The sequence below is a fragment of the Trachemys scripta genome, chromosome 6 (genome assembly GCF_013100865.1).
Source record: "Trachemys scripta elegans isolate TJP31775 chromosome 6, CAS_Tse_1.0, whole genome shotgun sequence".
In the NCBI taxonomy this organism is placed as follows: domain Eukaryota; kingdom Metazoa; phylum Chordata; order Testudines; family Emydidae; genus Trachemys; species Trachemys scripta.
The window spans coordinates 12,233,242-12,243,196 of NC_048303.1; the positions used below are offsets into that span (position 1 = coordinate 12,233,242).

At 52.0% G+C, this 9,955-nt stretch overlaps 1 protein-coding gene across 2 annotated transcripts; it reads left to right on the forward strand.

Moving 5' to 3' along the window:
* Positions 1-2,319: 2,319 nt before the first annotated feature.
* LOC117879403 (RING finger protein 112-like) lies at positions 2,320-9,353 on the forward strand. 2 transcript variants are annotated; one of them, XM_034774581.1, is made up of 8 exons: positions 2,320-2,407; positions 6,422-6,478; positions 6,795-6,881; positions 7,013-7,136; positions 7,657-7,787; positions 8,051-8,104; positions 8,531-8,623; positions 8,790-9,353. In XM_034774581.1, the coding sequence occupies exons 2-8, from the start codon at positions 6,422-6,424 to the stop codon at positions 9,159-9,161; spliced, it is 918 nt and encodes a 305-aa protein (XP_034630472.1). In that variant the 5' UTR covers positions 2,320-2,407; the 3' UTR covers positions 9,162-9,353. The 2 variants fall into 2 exon arrangements, with proteins under 2 accessions (XP_034630472.1, XP_034630471.1); XM_034774580.1 differs by lacking the exon at positions 2,320-2,407 and having other exon boundaries at positions 4,679-6,478.
* Positions 9,354-9,955: the final 602 nt, after the last annotated feature.

Consider the following 9,955-nt stretch of genomic DNA (forward strand, 5'->3'; position numbering starts at 1 on the left):
GAGTACTTGTGGCACCTTAGAGACTAACAAATTTATTAGAGCATAAGCTTTCGTGGACTACAGCCCACTTCTTCGGATGCATCCGAAGAAGTGGGCTGTAGTCCACGAAAGCTTATGCTCTAATAAATTTGTTAGTCTCTAAGGTGCCACAAGTACTCCTGTTCTTCTTTTTGCCCTCTCCAAGGAGTCTCTCAGAGAGTGGATTCTTCCTGATGAGCCATCAACACCTTTCTGGCCCTCCTTTGTTTCTACTGTAAAGCTGGCTGTGGGCGTCTCCCAACCTCACAACATATTTCAGAAACACACATAGAGCATAACTTCCCATACAATGACAGCACATCCAATCCAACAGGTTATTAATGTTCAACAGATCCAGACATTTTACATACCACCTCACAAGGCATGCATAATACAAAACATCTCATAATCATATCACAGTGGTGAATACTGTGCGCTACTGAGGGATACAGGGTTCCAGAGTGTCAGTGTATCATGACCAATGGCAGTAAAAGCCCAAAGGAGATGCTCCCCTAGAACAGCCTTTGGTGACAGCAAGGTCCCCACTGAGAACTTCAGTGCGACTCTGCAGCTGTTACCCAGCTGTCCCACCCCAGCATCAGCTGCAACTCAGTGCTTTTTGAATGGCTTCATGCTGGCTGCATGCCTAGACAGCAGATAAAATCTGCTAAATCTTTTCTTTCCCAGAAAGAGCCATTCCCATGTTCCTTTCGATTTCCACCCGCGTCAGACAGGAAACAAACCCAATGCAGAGTGGAGGGTGTCACGGCCGTGATGCACTCTGAGAAAACCCAATAGCATTCACAGCTGGCTGTGTAACTTTTCGTTGTCTGATCACTGCCTTCCTGCCTCCCAGCCTGAGATCCAAAGTGAAGATGTGGGGTGTTGAGAAGCGGCGTGCCATTAGTAGGGTTCAGAGTTAGCACCACATTGAGGTGGACTGAGGCCAGCTCGCCCCCCCCCCCTCCCCCGATAGCTGTTGTGTGAGGCCCACTACAGACTGGGGCAGAAGTTAGTTTGTTCTGGAACAGCCTTCTAAGAGGAGCAGTGAGGGCAAAAAAACCTAACTGGCTTCAAGACTCAGCTTGATAAGTTTATGGAGGGGATGGGATGATGAGACTGCCTACCATGGCATGTAGCCGATCTGTAACTGCTAGCAGCAAAAATCTCCAACAGGCGGTGATGGGACACTAGATGAGGAGGGCTCTGAGTTACTATAGAGAATTCTTTCTCAAGTGTCTGGCTGCTGGGTCTCCCCCACAAGCTCAGGGTCTAACTGATCGCCATATTTGGGACTAGGAAGGAATTTCCCTCAGGTCAGATTGGCAGAGACCTGAGGGGAGGGGTCGCCTTCCTCTGCAGCATACAGCACAGGTCACTTGCAGGTTTAAACTAGTGTCAATGGTGGATTCTCTGTAACTTGAAGTCCTTAAACCACGACTGGAAGACTTCAGTAACTCAGCCAGAGATTAGGGGTCTATTACAGCAGTGGGTGGTGAGGTTCTGTGGCCTTCAATGTACAGGAGGTCAGACTAGATGACCTTCTGACCTTAACGTCTATGAGTCTTATTGAGTGGTTCACACTTAATGTAAAGAACCAAAACCTGGGAAATACCAGACAGGAGACCATCAAACAGGAATAAAAAGCCTCAGCAAAGAGCTCCAGGATACATAGCAGGGCTCATGTGGCAGTGAGTTCCAAAGACAAAAGGATCCATTCATAAGATCACGTTATCTGAAGAAGCCACCCCAGAGACAGCTGCATCTCAGCGCTGGGCGAGCCATCCCCATGTAGTGTTGCTGTGCTGCTGTTCCTCAGCTGTTCCACCCCAGAGGTGACTGCATCTCAGTCCCAGGTGACCATTACGCAGCAGTGGAAAGAGTTCAATATTTGCTAAGGGTTTTTGTTTTCAGTTCTAAGAAATGCCTCATTTCTGAGAAGAGGCAGTTGGGGATGTCATTTCTGGACGGAGAGGCAGTGGTAACATCCAGAAATTCAGTAGGGGGGTGTATCTCTGGCCAAGCTATCCAGCGCCCCAAGTTGATCACAGTTCCTGGCACTTTCAGTGCCTTTTAAAGCACATGCACTTCCAGACCCTGCTGCTCCAAAGAGCCCGTGGGGGGATCTGGGGAATGAAGATTCTCTGCACCCTCCAGTCTCTGTCATTTGCTTTTCCAGCCTGGCCCCATCTCTCGGGGCCTCTCTGTGCTCCCCTCCCACACGCACTCTGCCTCCCACCTCCTCGCACTACAGTGTGAGAGCAGGGCCGCCTCACCTACCTTCAAACCCCCGCCAGCTGGGCTGCTGGAAGGATAAGACACAGGGAGTTACGCTTTTGTTTCTCAGACAAAATTTTGCCTGCACGGAGAGGAGCGGAGATTTGGCCGGGTAAGAGCAGGGGGCGGAGGGGGGAGGGCGTGTGGAGGGGTTTTGCCCCAATCTAATCCATCCCCCTCAAGGAGCAGGATTGTCCCCACTACTCTATCCCCCCCGCCAAGGGGCAGGATCGTCCCCTCTGCTCTATTCCCCCAGGTTGCAGGATTGTCCCCCGCAGTCTATCCCCCACCCATGGGGCAGGATCGTCCCTGTTTGTTCCCCATGTTTCACCCTCCCTAACTGTGCTAGGGCATTGCCAAGTCACATGAGAAGTCTTGGCTCTCTGTGGGTGGAAATTCCCAGCAGCTGGGGGTGGGGGTGCGGGACAGGGTCAGTTTGGACCTTGTCCTCTGTCCAGCAGAAAGACAGGCACAGACAGATACTAATCTACCCTCAACGCTGCGTCTGGCTCATGGCGTGATTTGAAACACTGTCAAACTCTGACCAGTTCAACCAGCTAAAACCAGGGCAAACCCTTGGGCCTGTGGAATCCCCCAGAACAGTGGCTTGTCTTGCGTTAGCCGCGATCGGGACATTTACAGGCACAAGCTAATCTATGGAAGGAGAGCCGGCCCCTCAGATGTTCACCCCCCACACACACACACACACAAAAATGAGGGGTTCTATATATTTGCTTGCCGGTTTTTGGAGCCGCTTTTCCAGCCCTTGCCACTGGAGGGAGAAGCTGGAGAAGGGGCTCTAAAGACCAGCAAGCAAATATATAGAACCCCTCTTTTTTGTGTGTGAACATCTAGGGGGCTAGCTCTTTCCGTGGGTTAGTTTGTGCCTGTGATGCGCACTGCTTTGCCTTATCACAGCGCAGCAATCCCATGCCTCCAGCAGCTGGGGATTGCAGGAAAACGCCAACTGCCCTGTGAATCTGGCAACTTTTCAGTGGATGAAATCCTGATAGATTATGTTCAAAGAGGGAGGGAAACAAAATTCCCATTTTCTATCTTGACGGGGGGGGGGGGTCCACTTAGGATGAAAAAACGAATTGGGCCGGCCCTGGTGCTTGCTCAGGAGACATCACTGATGGTAGGACAGATAGAGCCGGTCCCCTTTGGGGCACATCGGTGGCTGGGAGGGATCCCAGGGTGGGAAACTGGGTAGTCTCCAGCAGAAAAAGAGGAGACTTTGGTGCTCCGGGACCAGAGCCCAGCGCTGGGGGAGTAGGGTGAGGCCAGGGCATGTTCTTTCCCTTTTCCATGCCTCAGTTTCCCCCACCCAATGCCCAGGGCTCTGTGGGGGTGAGAGGGTGAATTTGCTCTCACGCCAGCTGGAGGAAAGCTCGGCCAGTCGGCACCCAGCTCACTGCATGATGGGAAGGAAGCTATTTCCTTGTTAGGCCCTGAGCGTGGCCTTTCCTAAGGCCGTGCTCGGTGCCTCCCGGACTCGGGCTCCAGCAGCCCCTGTGTCTCCCCAGCTGCCCTCGGCAGCGAGTCGGACTGAGATCAAACTCCTCTCAGAGGCTTGTGCCCCTGCCGGGCGTGGCACTGCCAGTGATTAGCCCCTGGCACATGGCGTCTGCCAGGCCGTAGGCAGCAGAGAACAGCCCAGGGTCACCAACAGCCCCAGCGCTAGGGTAGGCTGGGCACAAGCCAACAACATGTGCTGTGATACGGCCAAAGAGTGTTGGCCATGCTCCCAGCCCGGCGGAGGGGTGGGGTGGTGGGTGTCTCTCCAGGGACGCAGAGACACTGACAGTGTGCAGGGGGCCATGGGGGATAATCAGCTGGACGTGAGCCCCCGTGCGACAGTGTGTCCAAAGGCGCTAAGGATGCCCAAACAGGGGAATCGCGCGTAGAAGCAGAGAGGTCAGTTTACCTCTGGATTTGGAGCTGGTGCGACCGCTGCTGGGGTCCTGTGTTCAGTTCCAGAGCAGTCCAAGGAGGATGTGAATATATTGGAGAGGGGGCAGAGGGGGGCCACGCGAATGGTTAAAGGATTACAAAACGTGGCCTGGAGTGATAGACCCCAGGAGCTCAAGCTGTTTAGCTTTGCAAAGAGAAGCTCCCACCTCCTGGGGTGACTTGCTCCAGTCTAGAAGCACATACACAGGGATCAAATATTTAATAATGGGCTCTTCAGGCTATCAGAGAAAGCTCTAACGTGACCACATGGCTGGAAGTTGAAGCTGGACACATTCAGCCTGGAAAGAAGATATCCGTGTTTACCAGGGAGGGGAATTAACCATGGGGACAATGTACCAAGGAGTGCGGTGAATTCTCCCTCGAGGTGGGATGTGTTTCTAAGAGATCTACTCTTGTTCAAACAGGAATTAACTGGGTGCAGTTCTCTGGCCTGCGTTATCCAGGAGCTCAGCCTTGGTCCCTCCTGGCCTGGGAATCTACCAATCTCCGCCATGACTTCTTGGAATCCATCTTCTCGCTCTGGTGCCACCCCGGGGACAGGGAAACAAAGATCCTATGATCATATGTGGTCTCAAAAAGTTATCACGATACAGACAGACAAAGAGAAATGCCATTGAGTTGTGTGTTAGGCCTTTTACTTCACTTGGCCAATTAACTTCTATAATTGGTAATTTTATCTTCATTAATAGCTGCCAATTATTGGTTACTTGTTAGTCACTATTGGCTGCCAGCTGTTGGTTATTTAATAACCACCATTAGCTGTCAGATTATTTCATAGTGACAGTGTGGAGAAATGGAAAATAAAAGTTTTGCTGAAAAATGGAAAACTGACAAAATCAGAATCTTTTCATGCAAATTTCCATTTTCAAAGAGCAGCCAAATTTTAGTATCTCTTGGGTTTCTGTCTTCACATTTTTAGGTAGCTATCATTGTTTCTCAGGTTTCAATCTTCAGTTTTCCGTCTTTGGTTTTCAGTTCTGGTTTATCGTGTTTTGGTCCAGGCTTGTCAGTTATGTGGCTCTAATTATCACTTTACATATCTACCATATCAGATTTTGTTTTTCATTTCAGGGCTGTTTGTTATTGGTTTTCTGTTCTTGTGTATTAATTACAAGATTTCACTGTATGTTTTTTCAGCTTCACTTATTATGGTCTCTCTATTGATTATCAGCTTTTCGTTTTCTTTATAAATTTAGGGTGTTTAAACATTTTTTTTCAGTTCTGCTATTCACTTATTGCTCCTTTTCACTATTGGTTTTCTGCCTTTGACTATTCATTTTCTAATTTTGACTAGGTTTTGTGACCTTGATCTGGTTTTCATACTTCAATTACTGGTTTTCTATTTTGGCTATTGGTTTTCTGATTTCAATTAGTACTTTTCTGGCGTTGATTACTGAGGGCTTCTGCATTCAGTAATTGGTATTCTGATATTGATTCCTGGTTTTCTGTCTTTGACTTTTGGTTTTCTTGGCTTCTATATCTGGTTTTCTGACTTCCATTTCTGGTTTAGACTCTTTGACTATTGGTTTTCTTGACTTCAAATGCTATTTTTTATTATTGTTGATTTTCAGACTCTGTTTCCCAATATCTTACTTTGATTACTGGTTTTCTAGCTTTGATGACTATGATTAGTGGTTTCCTGTTTTTGACCATTGGTTTTCAGATATTAATGATTAGTTCATTGATTGATTTCTTTCACTGCTTTTCTGGTTTCAGTAACTTGTTTTCTGATTTCAATGACTAGTTTTCTGCCTTTGATTATTTCTTTTCTGACTCTAGTTATTGGTTTGCTGAGTTCCATGACTGGCTTTCTGTGTCTTCAATGACTGCTTTTCTATAATCAACAATTGGCTTTTCTGGGTTTAGTTATTGCTTTTATAATAACTAGTGATTAGAATAACTAATAATCTGTGATTACTAGTGTTGAGTTATCAGCATTTGAAACTATGTTTTTGTCTCATTTCATCAATTTTCTCTCTTCAATTATTAGTTTTCACTTAACGTTGTTTGGGTTTTATTTAGTTTCAAGACCTTTATGTCACGGGTTTATTTTGCACCACCTATCTTGATGGATCACCTTGAGTCACCTGTGGGGGGATCTTTTGTTCAAGATGGAAAAAAAATTCCTTGTCTCTCTCTCGCTGCATCGCAGATGTTCGTTCATGTTGCGAAGGAGGTCGGAGAGACCTGCAGTCTGCCCCCAATCCAGGTGAGTCCTCGTTTCCCATCAACCCAATGCTGGTTCCACCCCCCACTCTATCACCCCCACCTGATTCTTATTATTCATTGTCTCTATTGCCAGAGCACCTTAGAGCCCCCCTTCCTAGACCAGAACCCCATTGTGCCAGGCGCTGGTCAAACCCCGAACAAACAGCCAGTCCCTGCTCCCATTATTCTCCCTCCACGCTCACGTCATGCCCAGGCTCTCGGTGTCGGTGGCTGGGTTCGGCAGCAGCCTCCAGCTCTGGTCTCCTCTCTGTGCTCCCAGCCCCAGTGTGACCCTTCTCCTGCGCTCTCTGTTGCAGCGCCTGGACCTGTTGGTGCGAGATTGGCAGCTCTCCGAAGCCTACGGCGCAGAAGAGGGACAGGAGTATCTCAAAGACATCACACAGGTAATGACCAGAGCCGGGCACCATGTGTGTTCATGGAAACAGCAAACTCCGGCTGTGGGGCGGAGCTGAACGTTTCCATGATGGGTCTGATTTCTCGCTGACGGCCACAAATGTTGGTTTAACTCCCGCAGGACCTGGCAGCCTTTTCTGAGCAGCCTCTGGTGTTGGGAGCCCTGAGGGCGAGAGGGACCCGGTGCTACCTACTGCCCCACCCAGGCACTGGGTTCATCAAGAGCAGGGCAGGGACGCCAGGCGGTAAGAGACCCCTCTTCCCCCCGGGTTACACCCCCAGCCTCCCTCTCCCCTCTTCTGCGCTGTCCTTACCCACATCCCTGCCCCCATCTTCCCCTCCTGCCCTGCCCCCACCCCATAATCCCAGTGCCCAGCTCACCTTCCTTGGTTTAGAATGGACTCTCCTGCCCACTGCCCAGGGGCTCTCACTAGGTCACGGGATCTGTGCGGGAAGGGAGGGGGACATGAGGGGACACTGCTGGGGTCCTGGGCTCCTGTGGGGAACACAGCTGGTTCCCCCCTCTTAATAGGTCCCCTGTCACCCTCCCCCCCCACACTGCAGCCTCTCCCTGTTACTCACCCCCACTGCTCCCCCATTTTCCCCCTGGCAGTGGGATGTGGGAGGGAGCTAAGCAGCTGTTGCCCAGAGATGGAATCTCATTTACTGTGGCACAAACCTGCCCCCGACATCCCCCATTTAACTTGTGCCCTGTCCTGGGCACCTGGATCCCTCCCGGATGCCTGAGTCCTTTTCCCCCTGCAGACATGGACGAGGATTTCCGGCAGTCCCTGTGTGAGTACGTCACCAGTGTGGTGCACTCAGCAGGGACACACGTCCGGATGGACCGAGCCGGGCAGGTGCTGACAGGGGCTCAGCTGGCTGCCAGGATCAAGGTGAGAGTGGGGTCTGCTAAAGGGGAGGGGGGCCTGGAGGAAAGACAGCAAAAGGGGCTGAAAAGCGGGGACCAGGTGATCAGCAGGTGGCACCGTGCTGCAGAGAGTGGGGTGGGGGACTCAGCAGGGGGCGCTGGGCTGCAGGGAGTGGGGCGGGGGGCTCAGCAGGGGGCACTGGGCTGCAGGGAGTGGGGCGGGGGGCTCACCAAGGAGTGGGCTGAGCTGTCCCTGATCCCAGTTCCCCCGGGCGTTATTCCCCACAGGACGTCTCCCGATACTTGAAGACCCAACGCTATGACTTCTCCTCCCCCCTGAAGGTACCAGGTTGCCCCTCCCTCAACCTCTCTGATTTGCAGGGGAGGGGGACACTAGTTCTATTGACCCCTCACCCCAGGTCCTTCTCCCTTTGGCCAATCGCACTAGGCCAGGAGGGGGGGCACCACAACAGCTGCCCCAACTGTCCTGATCAGGGACCCCCAGCTCCCAAGAAGTAAAGGGACCCCCAGGGAGCTGCACCAAAGAACTGGCCCTCTCTACTAGGGTGGCAGCAACGTGGCCATAGCTGTGGAGTCATTGGGGGGCTGCCTCCTGGCTCTGAGGGTATGTGGGGGTCGGGGGCCAGTGGGGAGGTGAAAGCGGGGAGCAGGGTCCTGGAAGAATGGGGGGAGAAGGTGGTGAGGGGGGGCTCCTAGTTCAGAGATGGTCCCATCCCAACCCCCACCCTGTCCCCTCTCCCCCCACAGATGGCTGAAGCATTTGCAGCGATGAGAAAGGAGAAAAACAGCAAAGCAGTAGAAGCCGCCAGGAGAGAATATGAACAATTTGTGCAGGAGCTGGTGAGCGCAGAGGGGCTGGGAGTCGGGAGTGAGGGGCACCGGCAGAGCTCGGGGGAGCAGGGCTGGGATAGCAGGGGTCTGTGGGTGTATGAGTCAGCGGCACCCCCTGTGGCTGGGTAACACTAATACCCATCCCTAATGGCCCATCTCTCCCCGCTTCGGGCAGGACCGTGGCCACCAGAGTATAAACTGCTGCCTGAGGGTGAAGCCTGAGGAGATGAAGAGACGGCTGGAGGGGAAACGCAGGGAGCTGCTGAAGCATTGCCAGGGGCAGCTGTGGGGCGAGGACACCCAGAAACAGGCTGCCCTGAAGGTGCTGGAGCAGGGGCTGGCCAGGAAGACGTCCAAGTTCCTAACGGCCTACGGACAGTGCTTTAAAGAGAAGGCTGTGCGGTTGGGCCTGTACATTGGAGGGAGTGTCCTGGCTGTGGTGGGTGCGGGTGTTGTGGCGGGCATCAGCCCAAGTTTGGTGGTCAAGGTCGGAGCGGGGGGCCTTGTCCTGATCAGGAGGCTGGTGGGAAGATGGGTGTGGGGCTAATTTGGTTTTAGAATACAACAGGCACCAACGCCCCAGGGCAGGGGGATGAGGGGCAGGGTATTCAGATCAGGAGCCCCTGCTGCGGGGTGACAGATAGTGGGGAAGAACCATCACACCCCACCCCGTGCAAGTCTCTGTCCCAGCCCTCAGCACTGGGAACCTCTGTATGCAAAGGATGGGGATAGATAGATAGATGGGGTCAATGGGGATAGATAGATAGATGTATGGAGTGGAGATAGATAGATAGATAGATAGATAGATAGATAACCCTTCTGCCCTTCAGCGTTAGCAGGAACAAGGGCCGGGTTCAGGATCTAGGGGTTCCATTTCAATAACACAAGACAAAACCAGCTTGAGTCCCCACCCAGTGACCTGGGACAATTACATACCACCCCCCGGGCTCCTCTAAGAGGCAACACTTCCCCTCTCACAAGCACGGAGTCTTAGTGTAGCAAAAGCCTTTTAATAAAGGAGGGAAATAATGTGGCATTATGCTGGGGAAACACCACAGACAGGATTCATAACATCAACCATGAGCAAAAGACCTACCCCCAAGTAAGTTTGGAAGTGTCCTTTTCCCCTGAGAGTCTGAAGTCCAGCAGCCCAACAGTCACCCCACCCACAGTTTCTGCCCTTGGTCAGTGCAGTTCCAGAGTTCAGAACTTCATCTGCAGTGTTTAGCTCCCAGCCTGAGTGGAAGGGGGTGGAGGTATGGGGGCACGTTACATGCTCCACTGCTCAGGTCCATGGCTGATTGCCACGCCTCTCCATGGGGTTCTGCTGCAGTGTTCACC

Coding starts and splice junctions, on each gene's coding strand:
- LOC117879403 (XM_034774580.1), top strand. CDS start 6,305: ATGTCACGGGTTTATTTTGCACCACCTATCTTGATGGATCACCTTGAG. Junction 6,479..6,794: donor GCAGTCTGCCCCCAATCCAG/GTGAGTCCTCGT, acceptor TCTCTGTTGCAG/CGCCTGGACCTGTTGGTGCG. Junction 8,105..8,530: donor ACTTCTCCTCCCCCCTGAAG/GTACCAGGTTGC, acceptor CTCCCCCCACAG/ATGGCTGAAGCATTTGCAGC.